The sequence below is a fragment of the Rhynchophorus ferrugineus genome, unplaced genomic scaffold, assembly GCF_030347505.1.
Source record: "Rhynchophorus ferrugineus isolate W39M unplaced genomic scaffold, kcgeb_rfMv2 rfM3, whole genome shotgun sequence".
Taxonomy (NCBI): Eukaryota; Metazoa; Arthropoda; class Insecta; order Coleoptera; family Curculionidae; genus Rhynchophorus; species Rhynchophorus ferrugineus.
Genome location: NW_027472582.1, coordinates 34119068 through 34143658, shown reverse-complemented (window position 1 = coordinate 34143658; position 24591 = coordinate 34119068). Strand labels below are relative to the sequence as shown.

The following is a 24591-nucleotide window of genomic DNA, read 5'->3' as shown; positions in this document are numbered from 1 at the left end:
CTATTCGCGGTATTTGTACGTTCATCATAGAGCAATATAAGTATTCTTTGGAGTCAATTTATACATAAAATTGCTTGAACAATGTCATCATCTTTGTTTTGCCGTTTGGTTACCGGTTTTTAATTAAATTTTACAAAATCTTACATGAATAATGATTTATTTAAAATGATCCATAAGGCAAGAGTTTAAAATCCGACAAGGAAAATCATTTCAGTTAAGCCAGTAACCAGGGATGTTTGCTGGGATGACACTAGATTGGTGAGTCGCCAGTCAATAGTAATGAAATAAAACACGAATACTTATTCAACCTCATCATCATTCTCTAATGATTTAAAATATCATCGTCAAACATATTTTAGTAATACTTTACATACCACAATACGTATATTAGTGAATATAAATTAAGGTAAATTGAAAAACAATGACAAATGATTGTTAAATTATATTTTATGAAAAACGCCGATATTCATTGCAATTAACTTTTAAATGTTTTCTTTTTCTAGTATGTTATTCATAAATATTCAAAAAAAAATTAAATTAATTTTAAAATTGTGTATTTATATTTTAATCATGTTGTGTCCCACGGTTGTTTATTTATTGTATTCATTCAAAATAGACAAGTTTCTGTTGTAAGTATAATTTCATCAAAAACGATTTTACAAATTTCAACGTTACTAACTTTTATCATTTATAATACTCATATATAAAATATTATAAAGCATTATTCCAGCTCCGTGAGTATAGCAAATCTTACAAAATACATTTATATCGCATCTCTCCAACTTTTTAAATTCTGTATTATTTGCATCACATTAACCAAATCAAACAAAAAGTTCCTAAAGAATTCCAAATCTAATCAGTTGACTTAGTAAACAAACTAATAAACAATGAAAATGTATTTTGGATTTATATAATGTTTCTGATTTTTAGAAGAATGTTCAATTGGAAAGACACCGTTTATTATTTTTCACGATTTGATATTATACTTTTACTTTTGATAGTAACTATCACAATAGTATATGGTAACTTTATATGGAGGAAGAGGAATATGTTCCTAAAATCATGGAATGTGCCAGGGCCGTTTAACTTACCTTTTATTGGAGCTTTATATAAAGTAGTGGCTAAACCAGAAAGTAAGTGTTATGGCATGAAAATAAATATTAACTTTGGATTATGACATTTAATTATTTAAAATAAATAAAAGATATTAAATAGAAAGTAAAATCTCAAAAACTAATCCTAATAAAAGGAAATCATTAAAATTCCATTATTAAATATAGGCTTCTTTTAAAGATTCAAGTCCTCCAGTGCAAAAGCCATTCGGTTTGCCTTTTAAGCACTAACTATAGCATGTAAGACCTCGTAGAAATATTGGAGACAACTGCTTTTATGGTGTAATGGTTAAAGTGTTTATCTTCTATACGGAAGTCATGAGTTCGATTTTCGACAGGGACAATACATTTTTGTTGCTGTTTAGTTACAACATTTGTCAAATCACTTAAGCTAGATAGCGGACTCCAGGGCCTGAATCACTCCATATTTTCAATCATTGTTTCTTTATTCCTATTTTTCCTCAGATGGGCTGAACCTTTACTTATTATTATATACTTAGCCTATCCATTGTAATATTTAAAAAAATAACTGTGTAATTTATTGAGTAAATATTTTTACTATATACTTTTATACTACTATATTTTTACAAAAAAATTGAACCGACTTCAAAAAATAGATAAGGAAATAACTCAAAATTAAAAAATAATACTTCTTTTATATTTAATGATCTTGTGTGATGTGATTCTTAACATAAATTTTTTTAAAATAAAGTAAGTGCATAATAATCGTTGTAATAACCAAATAAAAATAATCAAGAACCGTATTTAACGTATCTACTACACATATTTTATACTCTACTATATATACAATATTATTTTAACTACTACCAACTGATCACTTTGAAGTCGATGCCAAGCCCAAACAATAGAAAAATAATAATATAATTTAACAAATTAAAGAGACCTAAATTAATATAAATGTCATTGAATTAATGCTGGCTTACTTCAAGGTTCCCCGCTGGCCCCCGGCCTTATTTAACCTCTTTATTTCAGATCTTCCGAGAAAAGGCACAATGATGTAGCGTTTTACGCTGACGACACTGTTTTCATCACGGCCTCCAGACTCGAGATTACCATTCAAGAACGTTTACAGAAGTAGCTCGATTATGCGGTTAAGTGGTGGATGTTGCACTGAAAACTCAGTTCATCATTTTCCATAAGAAGTGTTACGCACTGCGCGTCTCGCAACTGAAAATCGACACTACAACGATTTCATGGCTGGATAACGTCACGTACATAGGTCTCAACTTCGAACGACGGCTCGGTTGGCATTCCCAAATCCAGAAAGCAATCCTGAAAGGTTTGGGGATAGCAAAACTGCTATCTTCTCTGATCTATCCTTAATTAATGCTTCGTGTAACTGCCGAACGATTCCCAATCGAACGTGAACTTCTTAAATCATTTGATTCCGGTTAATTGAATGATTTCAAAAGAAAAGAGCTTTTATGCTCTTCTCGGAATCCTACCGACTGCGCCTGTTATGGTATGAAGAGGTGGTTTAAAACATTTGATTTTAAAAAACCCCATAAGAAAAATTCTGGTGCTGTTAAATCCGGAGATCTGGCTGGCCTTGCTAAATCGCCACTTCGTGAAATTGGTTCGTCGTCATTCAATAATTGAATTATTGAACGAGATGTGTGTGCTCTGGCCTATCTTGCAGAAACCAAATGTCTTCTAGTTCTGGCTCTTTCAAGCACAACACAATTTCGAATCACGCTACCGTTCAGCAGTAACAGCATACCTGTTGAACCAGGACACCATACAGTTGTTTTTGGTAGGTGTAATGATGTTTCATGAATTAATTGAGGATTCTGTGTTCCCCAAAATCGACTGTTCTGTTTATTGACGTGGCCACTGAGAAGAAAATGGACTTCATCGCTCATTATCAATTTAGACGAAAAATCTTCAATTTCAACAGATAGCCTTAGTATTGCATTACTGTACTCAACTCGTTGATCGATATCTCTCGGTAGCAATTTTTGGATAAATTGAATTTTGTACGGGAATATTTTCAAATTAGTTTTCAAAATTCCCGAACTCGGAATCACGTCTCCAAATTCATGTTTCTGGAGACTCTGTAAGTATTGCATACCAGAGCCACATTTTCAGCATTACGAGACGTCCGTTGTCTTCCAGAACGAGGCCTGTCTCCTGTCGTACTGTACTGTCGAAAATTCGCATGTAAATGATAAATTGTGGTTTTGTGAGGCACTGGACGATTAGGATATTTTAACGTAATTTCCATATCCACGAGGATAATGAAACTATATATAATGAAACAATTATTTTCAATAATTATTTTCACTATTTCTGTTCGTTCCTGTGGCCTCTATTTATCCATAATAAAATTTGGACGTCTACACAATACAATGGTTAAACTGAGCTAAACGTCACATAACCAAAATACCACGCTATTAAAATGGAAGCGGGACTTTTGCCCTATCTGTTATTACAAATATAATTTTATATTATGAGATATTACCAAAATATTTTAAATTTAATACAGGTATTTATCTAGTTTACAGTAAATATATTTTTTTAGTTTATATAGTTTTTCCATATACAGATTTGTTCTTTTTAGATATATATGACCGTTTAACCCGAATACAAGAAAATTATCCAGGAGGTGGAAAGTTATGGCTCGGACCAAAATTAATTTATTTCCTACACAAACCAGAGCATATAGAAAAAGTATTAGGAAGTTATAAGTTAGTGGAAAAAGATGATGAATATAGAGCAGCAACTCATGTTATCGGTGAAGGTCTTATACTAGCACCAGGTGAAACTTAGTCGGGATACGATACCATCATTTTGATTCAAATGACATTGTTTCAGTACAAAAATGGCGTAAGAACCGAAAAATAATTATGAAAACATTTCATCAAAAAAATTTGGATCAGTTTGTTGCAATTTTTGCGGAAAAAGCATTCATTTTAAATACCCTATTAGAACAACAAACTGGAAAAGATATAAATATTTACGATTTATTTACAAAATGTTCATTGGATATTCTGAGTGGTGAGGTTCTATTAAACTTAGTTATACTTTAAATTATTATTTTCTCATTCTAAAAGCCCCTTTTTCAATATTACATTATATATATATATATATATATATATATATATATATATATATATATATATATATATATATATATATATATATATATATAACGTATTATATGACCGTTAAAAAACTTTTAAAAGTTATAAAATAATTAGGGAAGAAGGAAAAAAGAATTACATCATAAAATTTAATAATAAACCATAATAAAATTTTGTCAAATTTTTACTTGTAAGGCATAAAGTCTAAGGGAAGCATATCTTTCGCCGATTTAGTCCCGTAGCCCCAATATAACACTCAAGAAATGCCTTAAAAAATTGATTAGCATTTAATTCAATTAATTTGTCACTATAATATTGGCTTTTATTTAATTATAATAAGTATCTTGTAAGGCATTCTTTAACTCTTATTCCTATAACAATATATTTACATAACAGTCAAGAAAGAGATTCCAGTTATTAAAATTCATTTTCTTTTTCAGTCATAGTTACCCCTTCAATTCTGTGACTAATTAATTTATTCATCACAGAATTAATCACTTTTCCATTATCATATCTCAAAATAGGAGACAGCAATAGGTTTCAACTTTCATTTCTAATACTTCGTACTTAATTATAATAAGTATTCTGTAAGGTTTTGTTTAACACTTATCTGAATAACAACATATTTATATAGTATTTCATAAAATAATATTTATTACTCTATGACCAACACAACTCGTTCACCTTTTCTCCGATATCACTTCAGGTCCTCTCACTTTCTTCATTGGCTCGTTCACGTTTCTCAAAAATAAACAGACAGAATACAAAAAATGCCAAACTAGAACAAGATTCCCCATATCGAGGCCGAGCAATTCCAGCCTCAAATCTCATAATTTTGCTATCTCCATTTCACCTGTGTATACAGGTGATATACTTTAATAAAAATTATTAGCTATTTTTAACCCAGGCCCTTTTTCGTGAATTTTGGCCTCCAACTAGTCATTGCTTTCATCTACTGCTTTGACTGTTTTCGTATATAGAATCCAAAGATTTCTCCGAACTTTTTATCTTACCCTTAGTATATCAGTATTTAATAACATATTTTGATGATCTCCAAAACCATTTTTACTGGAAGTTAAAATAGACTTGGTAGATGTGAAATTCAAACAAACAAAAAAGAAAATAAAGGACTAAATTATATGAATGCTTTGATGGTTAATTTAGGCATTCTGTGAATTAGATCAATTAATTTAAAATAAATCTTGGGAGATTATAACTGAGTAACGAAAGGGAATCAAATACGAACAGTAATTTTACTGTTTAGCTTAGCACGTAATTCCGATCTAAAAGATTCGATGCTCGAGTCTTCTTTGGTTTATGAAGAGGGGGTTTATGAGTGTGGGTGGCAGCCTCATGATAGCAGTAGCATGATGGACGCCCACGAACAAGTCTTAAAAATGACAACATCCATGCTGTATTTATTGCCGAGAGCTTATTGAAGGTGATCGCCAGAGAAGGATTGATTAAATCTCACCAGAATTGTGCCGGCTTGGTGGCGCAGTGGTAAAGGCGACAGGGCGGTCCTCCTACTGTTGCGATAGTCGCGGGTTCGAATCCTGCTGGGACATGGTCGTTTGTATATGTTAGCGATTGTCTAATATTTGTGATTATTCTAGGCAAAAATGTAAAATCCGGGGACAACAAGGAAAATGATCCCAGTCACGCCAGTAACCAGGCTGGTTAAGACCGGATGTCTTCTGGGATGATTTCTAAAGTTGGTCACTGGGCAGTTGGTAGGCTTAAAGCTGCTGACTATAATTCGGAGCCCACATTACGCTCTAGGTCCAGTCACTAAAATATCCGAGAGGTTGACGTGACTAAAAATGAAGAAAAACTAAACTCATCAGAATTGGGTGTATATTTGTTTCCCCTCGTATATGTAAATTTACTGAAAATTAATATGTTATCTCTAATAACGTACAACTTTAATAGATTAATTTTTTTCTTTCATACTTGATTTAGAAACCGTAATGAACTTGAAGCTTAACGTTCAAACCGATGGTAATAATTACGGCTATATATTTGAAAAGTAATATTTGTATATCTATAGTTCTAATACAAAAATAATTAATAGCTAAATATTATAGATTAATGCATTTGACATATGTTCGAATATTCTATACGAGGAATAAATTTAATTTTATATGGAATATCATGGGTTTCGAAAGACAATTACAAACTATTCTACCGATGTTCAACAATTTGTCAGACAAGGTAAACTAATATAATCACTATTTATAAAAATAATATTGATATTAATACTCTCATTGACGTTATCTAGGTTATTCAGGAAAATCTAAAACATAAACGTAACAACATTGAAGAAGATGGTCTAGGTAAGTTTCTTGAACGGCCGCTTTCAAATGGATTAAATTATGAAAAAAACAGCAGGAATAGAATTTCTACAGTTTGTTAAATAAACAATTTTACTTTCGCAGTTTCCCTATAGATAACTCTTATCATTTTTTCACTTATTTTTTACTTCACTCATCCATCATTCGTCCTATTTTCCGTCAAATTATGTAACTTTTTCTCATCTTTCTGGTAACAGTAATTCCGAATCGAAAGGAAGATGTTGGTGTGGCAATTATTTAATCATCCAAGTTCGCATATTTCCAGCATTTCGAAATCACGTGCTAGTTAAACCCTTGTTATATCGATCTAAGCAAATGGTGATCAGAAAGCGATATGTTTACTGTGTACACTAGGTGCTGCAGAACTCCGTATATTTCAAGATTGTGTCCTTCACAACTCTGCCAATAAGTAGCCGAGTGTTGTTATGCCTATCAAGACGATGATTTTTTGTCTGTTATTCATTATTCAATTGGCAACAGTAGACATCTGCAGTAACAGTTTCATTCGGGTTTAGCAGCTAGCAATATACCTTGCTAATCCCACCCTTTTTAAAACTTTACGGCCATGAATATTCCAGTGCAGTATCTGGACTGTCATAACACACCATATAAAACCCTTTTTTCATGACAAGCAAAGAAACGAAGATTTGAAAGTTATTATGTAATGCATACCTATTAAACTAGACCTATTACAAAATTATGTTGGTAGTAACTCTGATAAAATATTTTAGATAGAGAACATAAGAAATTTTTCCTGGATTACTTAATAAACAGTGGACAATTCGATTCAAATAATCTTCGAGACGAAGTTAACATGTTTCTTTTTGCAGTAAGTTTAACTAATTTGCTATATATTGCTAATATAAATAATTATTATAAGTATTTTTTTTGGTTATATTGTTATTTAGTTAAAGAAATTTAAAAATTATTTGAAAAAAATATCTTAAATTATTGCATGTCTCTTGCGACTAGCAAAGACTCGGCTCTTTATAACAATCCATATATATAGAGCCAGATCATGTGACATTAAGGGAAACAAGTAATGTTCGAAAAAGGAAATGTTTGACGAATACATATTGTGCTATAGATATTTTAATGGCTTCCACGAATTTTATAAGTTTTCTTTATAATATAAAACACAGCAGCCCATGTTTGAAACTATCTAAATTATTTCACAGTTTTAGTATCCAGATAACAGAAAAAAATAAAATTAATATTAAATAAATAAATTACTATTTAACTTAATCCAAAATGTATGACTTTTTGAAACGGTTATTCTAAGAAAATTGGAATTTAAATGATTTAACATTATTTTAGGGAACAGAAACAACAGCATTAACGTTGTCTTTCATTTTGGTTGTGTTGGGAATGTTTCAAGATATCCAGGTAACTCGACTATAAATCTGAATGTCTTTACGATGACAATTTTTATTTATTGTTGTTTTTTATAGGATAAAGTTTTACAAGAAATTTTAGAGGTGATTGGACCTGGTCGATGTCCAGAGTCAAAAGATCTGCACAATTTACAATATACAGATCGAGTAATAAAAGAAACTCTTAGATTGTTTCCTGTAGCATCTATTTTTGGTAGATATATAACCAAAGATACTAACCTTGGTAATTATCGTGTATATGTTGTGTATATGTCGTATTTATGTTGTTATTTATGTTAAGACGGCTTATTATATATTTTTAGTATTTATAGAAAACAAAACCACTGATATTATAATAGTTGCTATATTATAGTACTAGTACTTAACTGTGGTGTTATAGTAGCATACATTTTAGGAGATTTTGTAATACCGAAATATGCTTCTGTTTATTTTGGTGTCCTATATATTCATAGAAATGAGAAATACTGGCCAAACCCGCTGAAATTTGATCCAGATCGATTTTTACCAGAAGAACAAGTAAAAAGACATCCGTGTACTTATATACCGTTTTCATATGGACCTCGCAACTGCATAGGCAAAGATTGTCTAACTAGACTGATTGTAGATTGAAATTTATGTAGTATTTTTCAGGAAAGAATTATACCCTGATGAATATAAAAGTTATAATAGTTATAGTTTTACGAAAATATGTGATACATTGCGCTTACAGACAAATAGAAGATATAAAATTGAAAACCGACTTGCTGTTAAGATTCAGAGATGGCGCTAAAGTATCGGTAACACTTAGACATACAAGTTAGTTATTAACATAAAAATATAATAATTATAATATTATTTCTAATAATAAGGTATATAATTACACTTTAAGTATTTTTAATTATAGATAATTGTTGTTTATAATTAAAAATCAATTTTATTACATTCTTCCTTTTTAAGATTATTTGACGTTAATATTTTTTATAAATTATTAGGTTATTGTACGTACTTTAATTATTTTACACATTAAATGCCTTTATTGGTATAAAGTTGTATTCATCGTTAAAATGGTCATTTAATTTTTTTATTGTATTTCATACTATATTATTATATAACTCTCACCATCACATTTATTCCTTATTGTGATGTCATCCATAAATTATTATGTCCTTTCTCAGGAGAAATTCTTCATTGCTTCAACATTAACTACTAGTATCACGTCTTGGACATTTACTTCTATTTTGTATTGAACTACTCAAATGATCGAATAAAATGTAATAAAAGTAAATTGGATATTCAGTTTAATTAAATAAGGGAAAAACGGAAAATAATTTTATTAAAGCCTTTAATATAGATGTATATGTTGGAAATTAGCCCAAAAGAAACAACTTCTTATGAAATGTAAGTAACATAAATAACGTAAATAACGAATATACGAGTGCAGATTTACAAGTCAGTAACTTTTCGAATTGTCTGCGCTATAACTTTAAATATATCACTGCTATTCCCAACTGCCATCTATTGATAGACTACTGTGATATTTCGGGTAAGCTGCACTATTTAGTTTATGTTTGACAGTCACTGACAGCAGTTAGCTTACTGAATTTGAACAAAAATGAAAAAAATCATATGCTGATTAAACTATTTTATTTTTACGCAAAAAAAAACATCACCACAAACGAAAGCATTCAAAAATACTATTGGAACTGAGCGCTATCAGTTTCAAATGATACCTAATGGTCAGGTCGCCCAGAACAGACAGTCAAGCGAGACAGGGTTGATCCAATAAATGGGACACAATATCATACTGGACTATCGGAGAAATGAGAGAGTATGTGAAAAGTGCGTAAGATGGCTGAGGTTGTAGGCATCTCGGCTGAGTGGATACATCGCATTTTATATGAATATTTGGATATGAAAAAGCTATCGGCAGGATGGATTCGGTAATTAATTACACTCGAACATAAGCGCAATAGTCTGGCCTCATCAAAGGAGTGTTTGGCGATGTTCAGCCCAAATCTGAGCAAGCTTTTATACCGCATCGTAACCGCTGAAAAAAAATTGATACATCACAAGACACCAGTGCCCAAGGAGTAATCAGAACACTGGGTTCCTCTAGGTAAACTTGTACCAAAGAAGACAAAGCTGTGACTGTCGGTCGGCTACAGTTTGGAATACACGCTGCGATCTTCGGTGGAGATTATTCAAAGCTTTTGGACATACTTGATATCAATTTTAAACAAAAGCTACCGTATTTGCTGAATAAAAATTGTTTTTTTAATATATAGTCTCTCTCAACACTGCTGTGTAATTTAGCGGCATTCAATACACTCACTTATTTTTTCCTAATAATACATTTTTTTAAATAATATTTAGCCCGAGTGAGATTCCTAGTACGTTATTGTCAACGAGCAAAAATCTAAGTCCGCACGGCTCCCCGCTAGGTATAAAAAAAGTGTCGTTCCATCAAGAAAATTCCCGAGTGTACGCGTGTATAGTCACTACGAACTGCTACCCCCTGAGAGTATTTCTTGTTACCAAACTTGGCGAAATAGCTGTGAGGTGAGAGATATCAGTCGAATGCAGAAGAATCGTTGAAGAAGTTTATCACTGAAACAAACGTCTATTTTGATGGCCTTGAGAAAATCCATTGTTTAAAAGCAATAAATAAATACATTGGATAAAAGCTGAGCTAAATGTATTGAGTTAAAAACAGAAACCTTTACATATTGAGAAATAAAACAGCTTTTGCTGAAAAAAAGCCAAAAGCCAGTTATATGGTCATTTCTGCCCGGCCAGCTCAATAAATGCATAACCTTGAACATTGCGCTGACCAAGCTTTATAAACATATAAATACAATCGTAGGGCGCGTAGTAATTTAGTACAATTCTGATAGTTCTGGCCTAAAAACCAGGCGGTGGAATGCATGACGCATACCTGGTCGCGGAGACTTGCCCTGGAGTGACAAGTTGAACCGGGTTATGTGGGACTGCCTCTGGGCTTACCAATACACTAAACCGAAACCGCCTCACAGTTGACCCCTGTGGATCACTACTGCTACTGCATTAAATTTGGGGATATGGCACCCGCTGATCGGGCAGCCGTTATTGGGCACGAGGGCCCGGCGATTCTATTGATTCGCGAACCTGAGTTAACACACAACTGGGTACTGTTGTATGGGGGCAAGTTATGACTGTAGCGACGGATGAGGTCCAGAATTTGAACCACTTGACCGCATGATCGAGCTGCTTCTGTAAACGTTCATGAGTTGTCACTTCGAACCTGGCGGCCGTGAAGAAAGCAGTGTCGTCAGCGTAAAAGGCGACGTCAACATGCTCTTTTCTCGGCATATCTGAAATAAAGAGATTAAATAAGGCTGGGGCCAGCGGGGAACCTTGAGGTACGCCAGCATCGATTTGTTTACGACTGGAAAGTGACGCCCTGATCTTGACCTGGAAAGATCTGTCCGAGACATAGGACTTGATGAGAGCGGTTAGGTCTTCTGGGAGGCCTAGCCGCACGCACTTTGCGAACAATCCGTCGTGCCAGACCTTGTCGAAGGTTTTGGTTAGGTCCAGAAGAACTGCTCCAAGCTTTTTACGTTGGTCAAGAGCATGATGGATGTGTGCAGCCAGATGGGAAGCTTGATGGACGGATGAGTGGTGAGCGCGAAAGCCGAATTGTTCATCTGGAATGATGTTGTTTTCCTTTGTAAAAGAGTTGAGAGCGTAGAGTATTGCCCTCTCGGCAAGCTTCGAAATGGCGCTGAGAAGGCTGATAGGCCTGTAATCAGATGGAGATGATTTTGCTCCTTTCTTGGGTATAACCGCTATATGTGCGTGTTTCCAAGACGCCGGGAAGTGTTGCAGTCTCATGATGGAGTTAATGATGTTTGCCAGTTCTGCGAGCTGCTTATGCGGGAGCTTTTTTAACTGGGTAATCGATATTCCATCGAAACCTGGAGATTTTTTGGTTTGAAGTTTGCCGATCATAGTCTGTAGAGACTTTGGAGAGACAAAATAGTTGAGAAGAAAGGCGGGGGTTACTGGTCTTTTGACGGAGTTGGATTCGTTGCTGACAGTGTCAATGTCTTTAGTTTTAGTGTTCTGTGCGGGTGGGAGGCATTTCATTTGAGCTTCGTAGGTCTCTGCAAGGAGCTCGACTTTTTCTTGGTCAGTGACTGCGAAATTTCCTGTAACCGTTGACTTCAGGGGAAGGATGACATTGTGCGTCTTCCCCACAAGGCATTTGGAGACACGCCAGAAGGAAGGGGGGCCATCCAGCCTTTGGTCCGCGAGAAATGAGTTCCATTTCATTGCTCGCCAAGTCGAGACGGCCGCCCTTACCCTCTTGCATGCTCTGTTCGCCTCCCTTTTGTCTGCAGCATCAAGGGTGTATCGAGCTAATCTGCATAAACCGTTTTTGATGCGAATTTCACGTTTAAGAGAAGCGGGAAGGTTGTTTTTCCACGGCTGGGGTTGTGATGAAATTTTGACTGTCGAAGATTCGTGAGCAGACTGAATATCGCGAGTTAGCTTGAGTACGGCTTCCTCGAGGTGTTCTGGTGTGTTAATTTTCGGAATTGGATCGGATTTCAGGAGAAGAGATTGGTAGTTTTTCCAGTCGGTTTTTTTCCTGAATCTTGTTAGTGGGACTTGAGTGGTGGCGCAGTTTCCGAGTTTGAGAAGGACCGGACGATGATCAGAGTCTAGTTCATCAAGGACTCGAACTTCGGAATTGCGATTTACGTCTTGAAGATTAAAGAAATCAAGGATTCTTGCTGCGCCTTGAGAGACTGTACTAGGGTGATGGGTGGGTTCATCTGGCAAGGCAAGACCGTAGCCCAGATCTGCACTTAGAGCTACGATGGCGTTACCTGCGGGATTCGCTCTGGAACACCCCCAGGTGGGGTGGTGGGCGTTGAAGTCGCCACCTACTATTTTCGGAAATTTTCCTTCGACGAGTGATCGGTATTCGGCATAGTTGAATGCAGAAGATTTCCTGTACAGGGATGTGATCACGAAGGGACGTTCTTGGATATCAATTTTAATGGAGGTTGTTTCGAAGTTGTTTACTGATAACGATGGAAGGAGCTCGTGTTTGACTCCTTTTCTGACGAGAATGGCGGTTCCACCGCCTCGACCCGGAGTTCTATCGTTTCTGTAGATAAAAAAGGGTTCGAAAGAGAGACGATGCGAAGGTTTCAGGAAAGTTTCCTGGATGAGCACGATGTCGACGTCATAGAATGTCATGACGTCTTCCAATTCCGCTTGCTTTCCAGCTATTTGCATTCCATGTCATCAGTATAAGAGATTTCGGAACAGCCATTTCGAAGAGTTAAAGGCTGCTGAAAGTTATAGAGACAGGTAAGTGTTGCCGCTTAGGCGGCGACATTTGGAAAAAGACGAGCAAGTTGGTGAGCCAGGGCGATCACTTGTAGGAAAGCCTGCGGGTCAGTAAACGCCTGCATTGTGGAGTTAAGGTCCGGTGTATTGGTTGGAGCAGGCTGGGTAGCGCTGGCTAATTTTTGGGCTAGCTTCCTGCCACCTTGGTTACTCCATGCAGAACCTTGTGGAGGTCTGGTTTCGGTCGGAATTTTTGGTTTTCTTAGAGCAGGACGGCAGCTGCAACCGCTGAAGTTTGCGGTATGAATTTCACCGCAGTTGCTGCACTTTGGAGGTGCTTCTGGGATTTTGGTACAGGATCTAGTGTCGTGATGCCCGGCACATTTGACGCACCGTGGGGGGGCTCGGCAATATGAGCTGGAGTGCCCGAAAAGCTGGCAGTTGAAGCACTGCACTGGCTGGCCGTTTCCCCTCTGGACCTCGACCTTCACTGTGATGACGCCGAGTTTGGTCATATATATGATCTGTCGCTCTTCGCGAGGGACAACTACCTGAACAATTGGTAGTTCTATCCCGGATTTTAATTTCCATCTTTGCACAAATTTGGGATGGAAGCCTTGATCAAAGAGAAGTTCACGTACTTCGTCAATGCAGAGTGATTCTGGGATGTTTTTTATTATTACCCGAAATGCTCTCTCCTCCGGATGACAGAAGGAATGGTAAGGGTAATTCCTTTCCTCGAGCAGGGTAGTGAGTTTACGGTAATTGTCGCTTGTGGCGACGAATAAGAAAATGCCCTCCTTTTTGTTTCGGGTTATAATGTCTATTGATTGTGCCTTAGTAATTCTAATAAGCTCCATGAACCTCTTCTTGTCACGGAGCACTATAGGCGGAATTTTTTCCTTTTGGGGACTTTGAGAAACAGTCGCCGAAACGGTTGGCACTGTTTTTGCTGTGGAGGTTAAGACTTGTTTAGTGAACTGGCTACTTACCTGCGCAGGCTGGGTTGGTCTTGTGGTAACTTGTTTCGGTACTGGCTGTGGGGCCGTCTTGGTGGTCGGCTTGTTTTGCACTGGTCTGGTGGCAAATTTTGTAATCGAAGGCTGTACGTTAGCCTTGGCTTTGGATTGGGTAGATTTAGTGGCTGGCTTGGCTACCGGATTGGGTTGTGATTTGGGAGCCTGTTTTCCCTTGTTGCCGGCCTTCGGCAGCTGGCTTTCCTGAGGTGGAGTGACGGGCCCTCTTTTCCTTTTTCCCACCAAGGTGAAACCGTCGTCTGAGTCTTCAGTTTGGTCTAAGTGTTGTGCCGGTTTAGCTGGTGTCTGAGACTGGATTTCTATGGCAGCGGGAATCTTTACTTCCATGGCATCTTTTTGATGCTTCATGAATTGTGTTATCGTAGCTGTGAGAGTTTTTATTTCTTCCTTGAGCTCTTCGGAAGCCTTTTCGCTCTTTTCCAGCTTTTCCGTCTGTTTGTTCAGGGCGTCTGTTTGGGCTTTTGCGAACGTTTTAAGGTCAGCTATCTGCTTTCGCAGGTCTTCGTTCTGTTTTCTTAATTCTATTATGAGCACTTCTCGGCTGTCTTCTGAAGATGGTCCATTTGAATTTGGAACACTGGGATTATGTTCAGGAGGCGACGTCGGCTCTGACGTACATGACGCCATTGCCTTGTCTGTAAAAACGCCTTTTCGGCGCTTATAGACGCTTTTTTTTTGACGTAGGCACTGGTGAAACGTGATAACGGGTCGACCGTCTTAGGGAAAGTTTCGGGTAATTCTCGGAAGCGCAGGTAGGTTCGGCGGACCGGACACGACCGTTCTCTTCGAGAGCTAGCACGGAACTGTAATTCTGATAGTGCAATATTGATAGAATCTGTTCGTCTCCACACCATGTGCGTTCAGGTATAATCGTAATTGCCCTTCGGGTATACTCGTGAATATCGGGTGCCGCGTAAACGCCATTTTCGACACTGCATCATCGTTAAAAACATATTTTTGTTGAGTTAACCGATAACAATTTAGCTCTAAAAATGGAAGCCCGAAAATACACTTTGATTTTATTTTAATAATTTGAATATATTTATTGAAATAAAGATTACATTTATAGAGACAATTTAGAGTGTGAATTCTGCAAGAAAACATATTCGTCATTATCATCAATAAAAACCCATATACGAAATTTTCACCCCAAAGTAGATATAGACCTTCAACCAAGGACAAAAGGAATTATCTGTCTATTGTGTTCGGAAAAGTTTACTAAACATACTAATTTACATAATTATCTTCTTGATTCGCATAATATAACTGTAAAGATATCGAACCTAAATTTCCCAATTATTGAAGAATTTCAATATTGGCGAACACAGGACGGTCGAGAAGAACATTATAATTCTTGTGGCAATAAACAATTAGCAAAAGGTGTTAAACAGCTGTTATATAATTGCATTAGGAGTAAAGTTAGAAATAAGTGTTATTTTTAAGCAAGTGTAATTGTGATTAACCATTATTGCAACTAAGGTTATCAAAGTATATCTACAGTATGTCGGCCGCCAGCTAAAGGCAGTCAATTCATTAATGGGGTTTGTCCCTCAAGAATAATAGCAAAAATTGCAGTTACTGGTAACAACTATATTTTAATCATTATATGTTTTAGTAATAATTCATCTATTTTAGGTGGTGTATCGATTAAATATATTGAAACACATGTGGGACATAAAGGTGATATTTGTTCTAAGAAATTGACAAAATCCGAAGAGACTAATATCAAAGACCAATTGACTGCAGATGTAAGTGTTGACAGGATTTTGCAGGATTCTAGGTTGATATAGAATTATCATAAGGATGCATAATATTAACCATCAAAGAGATCCTAATGATGTAACAGCTACTAACCTCAAGGTGGAAGAGTGGAACAGGGAGGGAAGAAATCATGCCTTTTTATTAAAAAGAATGGGTAATAAATCCATTTGGTACAGTAATGTATTGACTAATAATTTAGTTACCTCTTTAAGGTGAAGATTATGAAGGCCTCGAATTTGAAGATTTTGTATTAGGATATATGAATGACATTATGGAGAATATTCAAACAAACAACCTCTGTAATTTGTATCGATGGAACCCATGGGACCAATAAAATGAAATACGAACTGGTAACAGTTCTCACTCAAGATGAGAACAAAATGGGTTTTCCAGTAGCTTTTCGATTAAGCAATAGACGGGACCAAATAATAATAAAAAAATTTTTAAAGACACAAATATTGAAGTTAGGCAGACCAATCAGTTGCCAGTATATAATGAGAGATGATGAAACCAGATTTTACAACGCTTGGATAAAGATAATGAATGCTGCTGAAAAACCAGGGAGATTATTATGCAGCTGACAAGTCATTAAAAATTGGAAAATCCAAGGAAGAAGTAAAATAAGAAATCTGGAGATTCGAAATTCAATGAAGGATAGAATGCGGTTAATTATGAAGGAGACGAACGAAGATAAATTTATGAATCTTATAGATACTTATTTCAAAGAACTGGAAGAAGAAGGAGAAGATGTATTTTTAAAATATTTGTAGTCGAAAGTAGAATTTTGATCTTTAAGGATAATGAATTATCTATCTGCTTTTTACTGATAGCCGTCTACGTAAGATTTTGTTACGCTACTAGACCGTTCTCGCGTAGCTTGTTAGTATTAATTCATATCTGATATTAAAATAAAGTTTGTTTTTTTTAAATTCCAACGAGACTTCACGCATTATGAAGAATATTAACCGAGAATATATGACAATAAGAATACATAATCAATAGATTATATATATATATATATATATATATATATATATATATATATATATATATATATATATATATATATATTGTAGAGATGTTTAATAATATTCGCTAAATTAAAATATCTATATGATTCAAATGTTTATTGATATTAATAATTATAAATAAATTTCATCCTTTGTAACAAAAAAGTGGTTTTATTGTCTTTCGGAATAGTCGCGTTTTTGAACAGTATCATTATGAATACTCTCTCACTTTATTCTTCATAAATGGAAATAAAATGAAGTAATTGGGTTTTTAAATAAAGATTAAATATCAGTTGACTTTTTGCTTATATGTTTAATCGTTTCTTTGTGATTACTGATATTTTCTTTCCAATGGAGAATGATCTATTTACAACTGAGCAATTCCAATATAACCAACTTTTCCGAAAAATATTAATTTTATGTTGACCGCTGATTATGTTTGGATTCATATATATTGACTCAATATTTTTTCAATAATTGAATAGGATGAATTACTAATTTAATTAGAAAAGGAATTCAAATTGATTTTAATTCTCATTTTAAATATTTTAGTAGAAAACAGTTCATATGAGTCAGATAAACGCTAAATGCCACTCATGTCTTCGTCGCGTCAAGCTGAAAGTTAGTTTATTAAACTTTAATTGCTTAATTAGCTCACAACAACACTGCACCGTGTCACAAGTCAGTGAAAACGATGGTAAAAATCCATGAATTGGGCTTCGAATTGCTTCCTCATCTACAGTATTCTCGAGATCTGGCTTCCATCGATTATTTTCTGTTCTCAGATCTCTAAAGTATACTCGTTAGGAAGAAATTTGTGTTGAATAAAGAGTTAATCGCCGAAACTGAAGCATATTCTTAAGCAAAGGACATATCGTACTACAAAAATGGTATCGAAAAGTGGGAGGGTCGCTACAATCAGTGTATCACCTTTGAAGGGAATTATGGTGAATAAAAAAACTAATAAAACATGTTTTAGTATGGTAGGCCGAGTATGATATGGTTTCAATTGACCTGTTAACTCTTTAAAGCCGATCATTGGTAGACATTTTAAAAAGGAAACTATTTTAAAACAAATTTGAAACACAATTTGGAAACCTTTGGGTATGCCATGAGTAATAAAAGGAGCACTTCTTATCATTCAACTCAATTCAGAGAATTTCATACTTATCTACCGCACACTATACAGCTATGCAGGACCTTTAAAAAAGGTTTTAGATTTAATCCTGTACTTTAGAGTCTGATTAACTTCGGTGACCTTGGGCTCACCATTATAAAGAAGAAAAATAATCCTAATCCACAAAGTTATTTAAGACATTTTGGTTTTCTTAAATTCTTCTTGTCAACGGTGGATATAGAAATTAGTTTAGACGTCTAATGTATTTATGTGTTTATTGTTTATTTATGTCAAGTCAAACTATTTCTGCCAGATTCATTTACGTCAACAAAAACACACATTACAATCGAAAATTTAGATAATCTAATTGCTAAGATATCGATCCTCTAAGAGTGCGTAAAAAATTGACACACTCTTGAAATAAGAAAAATACAGACGCCAAGAGCAAGACGGAATACGTTAACATTTCATCTCCTTGAAAGATCTCCGATGTACTAAAGAAGTAGATACATATCGAGAGGCGTATTGACCTTGGAAACCAGTGAAAAAGCTAAATCTTAATGTATTTATGGGCGTATAGCTTTAATGAGACAAGGAAATCATTATTGGAGAGGTCTTTAACTCCCTACAAGGTACCCAAGGGAGGAGCAATGGGGGATAAAATACGATGTATCTTTCTAATTAATCACGAGTCTTAACAGAGTCGCCAAACACACTTTTTATATAATTAAATACTAAAAATAATCTTCAAACAAATCATACAGTCTTCATTAAACAGAACATTAAACACATTGCCAAGGGAGCGCATAGTTGGCACTATTTTGACAGTGTGTCGGTTGTCGACACTAATCGTTTTAAACTCATCCAATTTTTGTGTTTAAGAACTTTTATTAAATATTATATTAATAATTTTTTTTATAAATTTATATAAAGTCGCTTTCACTTTGTTAGTTTTTCTCTTGTTAACGGCAGGAAATCGAAGGGCAACAGGAGGTTTTTTCAAAAAAAAATAGTTCAGACTAAAATTATACATTACTAATATTTTAATCTACAAAATTAATCTTAATAATTTTCTTCCTAAGAATTCTTCTACCTAAGTTACATTGAATATAATATTCATGGATATACCACAAATACACATAGTTGGACATTTAATAATTATTAAGTTGATTTGATGTTTTAGTGCAACCCCATCTCTCTTAGTCTCTCTCTACGAAAACTCCAGCAGTTAACAATAATATTGCGGTAACAATTTGCTCATTTTGTAGATTACTACCAAATGCCAAAAGGTTGAAAGCCTATGAGACATCCAGGAATATTGCAGGGCAGTATTTCTTCAGTGCACTTGGTCGATTGTTCAGTGCTAATTTCGAAATCCCAACAATAAGTCTGGTATTTCTATAAGCAGTTTAGTACCTTTTAACAATTAGTTAGTAGAGATCAGACTTGTTTTACCGGATTATCAGGTTCTTTAACAATAATTTAAGCAACCCTAAACATTCCAGAACATGGTCCAGTCTCAAACAGATATTGAACATGTTTGTCAACATGACGACTGCTTTTCGCGGCAACTCTTTCAATAACCCAGGTGAAATATCATGAATTCTAGGAGCTTTTTTAGGGTTAAGATTATTATCAATTTCCGTGGAAAAAAAATCAGATTTACAGCTATATAGGGTTGATAAACAGCTAAATGTCATGTACATAATTCAGTTTTTATTCATTGCCTTGAAGCTGTTGCATTCATTTTGATAATTTTTAATAGGAGGTAGTCTAATAATTGGTCTTTTAAATCTCCAAGTTGTTTCCATGCTTTCCTGTTTTTCGGTCTTTGGCTTTTTCGAAGCAATTCTGTTTATATTCTTCAATCTTGTCTGATTATTAAATCTATTAAATATTATTTTCTCTACAGTATTTATAATTCTGTGCCATACTCTTATAACTTTTCGTCTTTCTCTTTATCAATTATCTAATTTCGAGAGGGTAATAGCATCTAACTGCTTGATTTTGGATCCATTTTGTATATTTCTAATGTATTTTTTAAAAGAGTTCTTGTTTTCACTGTACGATTATTATAAGCACAAAAAAAGCAACATTTTTTCTAACAATAACAATAGGAATATTAATTCTTGTTCTAATTTAGAAACCTCTATGGGTCTACATGTAAATATTCAATCAGAAGTCGATAATTACAGTATATATTTGACAGGTTAGATTATTCCTGTTATAAGTCCAATGCAGATCTAAGGAAATTTTATTTCATTGCAGGATAATATATCTATTATAATCATTGCAGCATCTGCATGGCAAAATTTACCAAAGCATCAATCAAATGTCCTCACAACAAAATGTTTTCTTTCTAGGATATTTAAACGGAAAACGATTAGAGCCCCATCTAGATATTGGACATAGCGAATTTTTTCTCTAGAGACCTCTATTGAGTTTTGTCCCTGGTAATCTATGATTGCTTACGTGAAACATACATTAAAAATATAAAATTAAGCGATATTATTAAGCCTGATTTTATTATTTGTCATCAAAATAATGGACAACATAATAAAGACTTCTGTCACATCATTAAAAATTTTTGTTAAGTTGTGTTTACGAAAAGAAATAAATATATAAATTTATAAAAAAATAAATTTCAAATTATTTTAAGGCGAGTTTATTATACCGAAATATGCTACCATTTATTTTGGTCTGCTATGTATACAAAGAAATGCTAAATACTGGCCAAATCCACTAAAATTTGACCCAGACCGTTTTCTGCCAGAAGAAATATCAAAAAGACATCCTTGCTCCTACATCCCATTTTCTTATGGACCTAGAAATTGTATAGGTTTGTTTCAAGTTATTACTAATAATATCCTAATATGATATCTAATAATGATATTGTTTTAGGAAAGAATTACGCCATGATGAATATTAAAGTTGTTATATTAAAGAAGTTGAATATTAAAGTTTAAAATGCACTGTGCATATAAACGCATAGAAGACATTAAGTTGATAACGAACATAGTATTAAGATTTAGAGATGGTGCCAAAGTATCCGTAACATTGAGAGAATAGTTGCATTTTATAAAAGCTTAATGATGTTACAATTATGGTATTAGTTTGTGTTTAAACTTGAATAATTATAATAATAATAGTAATTATCATATATTGAAATTAGAATGAATTAAAATAAAATTATGTAGTTATTTAATGTTATTTTACATGTATTTTCAATTTAAAATGCTGGAATAATGATTATTACAAATATACTTAAAACACCTCGAGCGTTTGGAAATGTAGATGAATAGGACTTTCTTCAAGACCGTTTAAATTTGTTACTGAAAAATAAAATACCCTTTTACTCATTAAATATTAAGGAATACTAAACAAAACCTATTATTAAATATTGTAAAAAATAACAATTGCTGGTATAATTCGTATCTAAAACAATATTGTAGCAACTTGGCGATTTGTTAAGACTCTATTTCACAAATAGATGGGATCATAGCTTCGTCAAGTACCGGTCCAGGGTCAATTTTCCATGTCTTAATATTTATTTTTAAACTGCACATTATTACGATACTGCATATAACATTGACAAATATGTTAGTTTAAGCCATTTTTAACAAGCTGGTGCTACATGTTAACACAAATGTGCATGTGGGTTGGTTGTAGATAAAAAAAATTCTTGTTGTTGGTACAAATAATATAAAAATTTATTGGGTATTTCCCTCATATCCGATATACACCCTACGCTGCAGTGGCAGAACTCATCAGAATTGGCAATATTTTGGCTAAAGTCCTGTCGGTGTATACAACTGATCCTTCGCAATATTTCTGGTATAATAGTGGGTACAAACCTGAGCATGCAAGGCGAATGATCACAGAAAAAAACAAAATACCCATGAGAAGAACTGAATTCGGCGAACAGTTTGAACCGAATAGGTTTCAAATTTGGCTCAAACTTGTATTTCGCCCTTTGCTTAGTTCCCATATTTGCCGCATGACTTTCAGCGCTTTGTGACGAAGAAATAATACTGTGTTTTTCTTATAATTTAAGTGTTACCACCAAGTTTTTTAATATCTATTGGTAATTAATAATAAATGTAATTATATAAACACGTTTAGAATTGAAAGGTTAAAATATTTATATTTGCCTTGCATCTTTTCACGAAATCTGAATTAATATTTAACTTTGATTTATATTTTGCAAATGACAGACATGAACAAAATTTAACATGTCAAAGAAATAAAATAATATCTTGAAAATATGTGTAATGGTTTTCTTATTTTTCTTAGAACTGAAGGAAATTTGAGTTTATAAAAAAATAATTTTGAATTATTTATACCTATTGATACCCTTTGTAGCACAAAACTTGTTAAATAATATGGATATGTCATAAACATAAACAGTATAACAAATTAAATATACCAATAAATACTGGAATAATTTTCAATATATTAGTATTCAGAACATTATGAACATATATGAAAGTTGGGCAAATACTAGATAATTTTATTTCTTAGTTTATTATTTTAAAAGATAATGGTATAATATCTTTTTATAAGCACTGTGACTCTTCCATATAAATAATCTTGTACTTGTGAACTTTTATTATTTTATACTACTTAGTCATACATTTCACTTTCAAAACACTACATACAACCTTTTTCCTTTGGGCTGAAAATATCTATGACAATTTTAGATTATTTTGTAGTTGTTATCAAATTGTAAATGTTATAAAACTCTTCATATATCTATAACTAGAATATTGAAGTTGTATACACGTAACAATTTTATGAGATTCTTACCATAAACTTTGAACGAGTTTGATTTCGCTGTTATTAATATTTTCTTTCTTATCATAACTTTATTTATTATGGCTATACTTACAATAATTTGATATTCTTATAAAAGCTCATGCGGCACATCTTATTTTAGCAACAAACATTGCTTTTCATGACAATAACACTGTACATGTACCGTTGAAAAGTGATTCACAAGACATTTTATTTGGTTATGCCATTGTGAAAAATCTGGTATAAGCAAATAATAAGTGCCTCCGAACCAAACTATGAAACCCGTCAAATGATTGTCGAAGACCACAACTTTCCGATAGGAATTGAAGACGTTACGAGTACATATCGATCATCCTAAAATCATCTCGAACGAAAAACTTTTCTCTGAATATTTCCCGAATATTCGCACATGGTCTCGTTCAGAGCTCGAACCATTCACTTTTTTCATGACTGCATTCACCATTAGATACAGTTACCTCCTAGTTTTACCAGTTCACTCCTTAGAATATTATCAAATATCTCCCTAAGACAGTTTTTTTGGGTCAAAATGGAGAATCATTGCACACCTCCATCGACAAGCTTATCTATAACAATTCTATTCTAACTATAACTATTCCCCAATTATTAAATGATTGCTGCATTTTAATCGAATAAAATCCTTTTTGTTGTCAACTCAATGAGAAACATAAAGAATTTGCCTTTAACATGTTATATAAAATACTTGTAGCTTAATAATGTCAGGTCATAATCATTCCCACTCTCGAAACCTTGCAGAAGAACTAGCGAAATTGATAAGAATTAATAAGTTTGAAGGTTAGATCATCTTCAAGAAGCTTCAGAAAATTCCTAGAGTATGACCACTTCAATATATTAACTTAAATATAATTTTATTCTCGTTTATTATTTAATCAAAATACTTGTTCCTGAATTTCTGAAATTGCCTCCCTAACGGAGTGCTACTTAGATTTACAATAGTAGGTGATAAAACAATGATAAACTTTATTCTCGCCTTTATTTACTTTCAAAGGAGCCAATGCTAATTAAATCGTAAATAATGCTCGAAATATTAATATATGTATTAGCAAGTATTAAATAGGCCAATAAATCTGAGAATCATCCCTAGGAGAACCTTTTTAAATACTTGTTGCACTAAAAAGCTGTTGTTAAATATCTCCTTGAAAAACATTGACAACCAATAGGATCATCGCTAAATGACAGACTGAAGTTGAAGAATCTTTAGTGGAATATTTTTATTATAGTTTAAAGCATCATTTTATAAACCAGGAGAAATTTAACATCGGCTTTGAACCTCGGCACTCTATCTATCGACTGGTTAAAATGTTAAAATCCCATGTAATTATAAACTGTTCAGGGACTTCTAGTGACCTAAAAATTATAAACAAACATTAATTTAAAACCATTCGCCAGCCTATCAAGCATTCAAGGACGCTTCTTAGTAGCGGGCGTCCTATACTATTTCTTTAACCATTATGGCTATTAAATTTTTTATTTAAAAAAAACATTTCGTACTATATATTCTAACAACAAATCATTAAAATTAGGTCTATAACTAGGTTTTTAAGAAG

General features: G+C 33.7%; 1 protein-coding gene across 1 annotated transcript; it reads left to right on the top strand.

The window, feature by feature from the left end:
* The first annotated feature begins 934 nt into the window (after positions 1–934).
* Positions 935–16113, top strand: LOC143193650 (cytochrome P450 4C1-like). Its single transcript, XM_076399977.1, has 11 exons — positions 935–1133; positions 3694–3891; positions 3948–4130; positions 6291–6430; positions 6498–6552; positions 7302–7399; positions 7888–7956; positions 8022–8187; positions 8359–8538; positions 8595–8759; positions 15959–16113. Exons 1-11 carry the CDS (start codon positions 935–937, stop codon positions 16111–16113), a joined length of 1608 nt encoding a protein of 535 aa, XP_076256092.1.
* The last annotated feature ends 8478 nt before the right edge of the window (positions 16114–24591 follow it).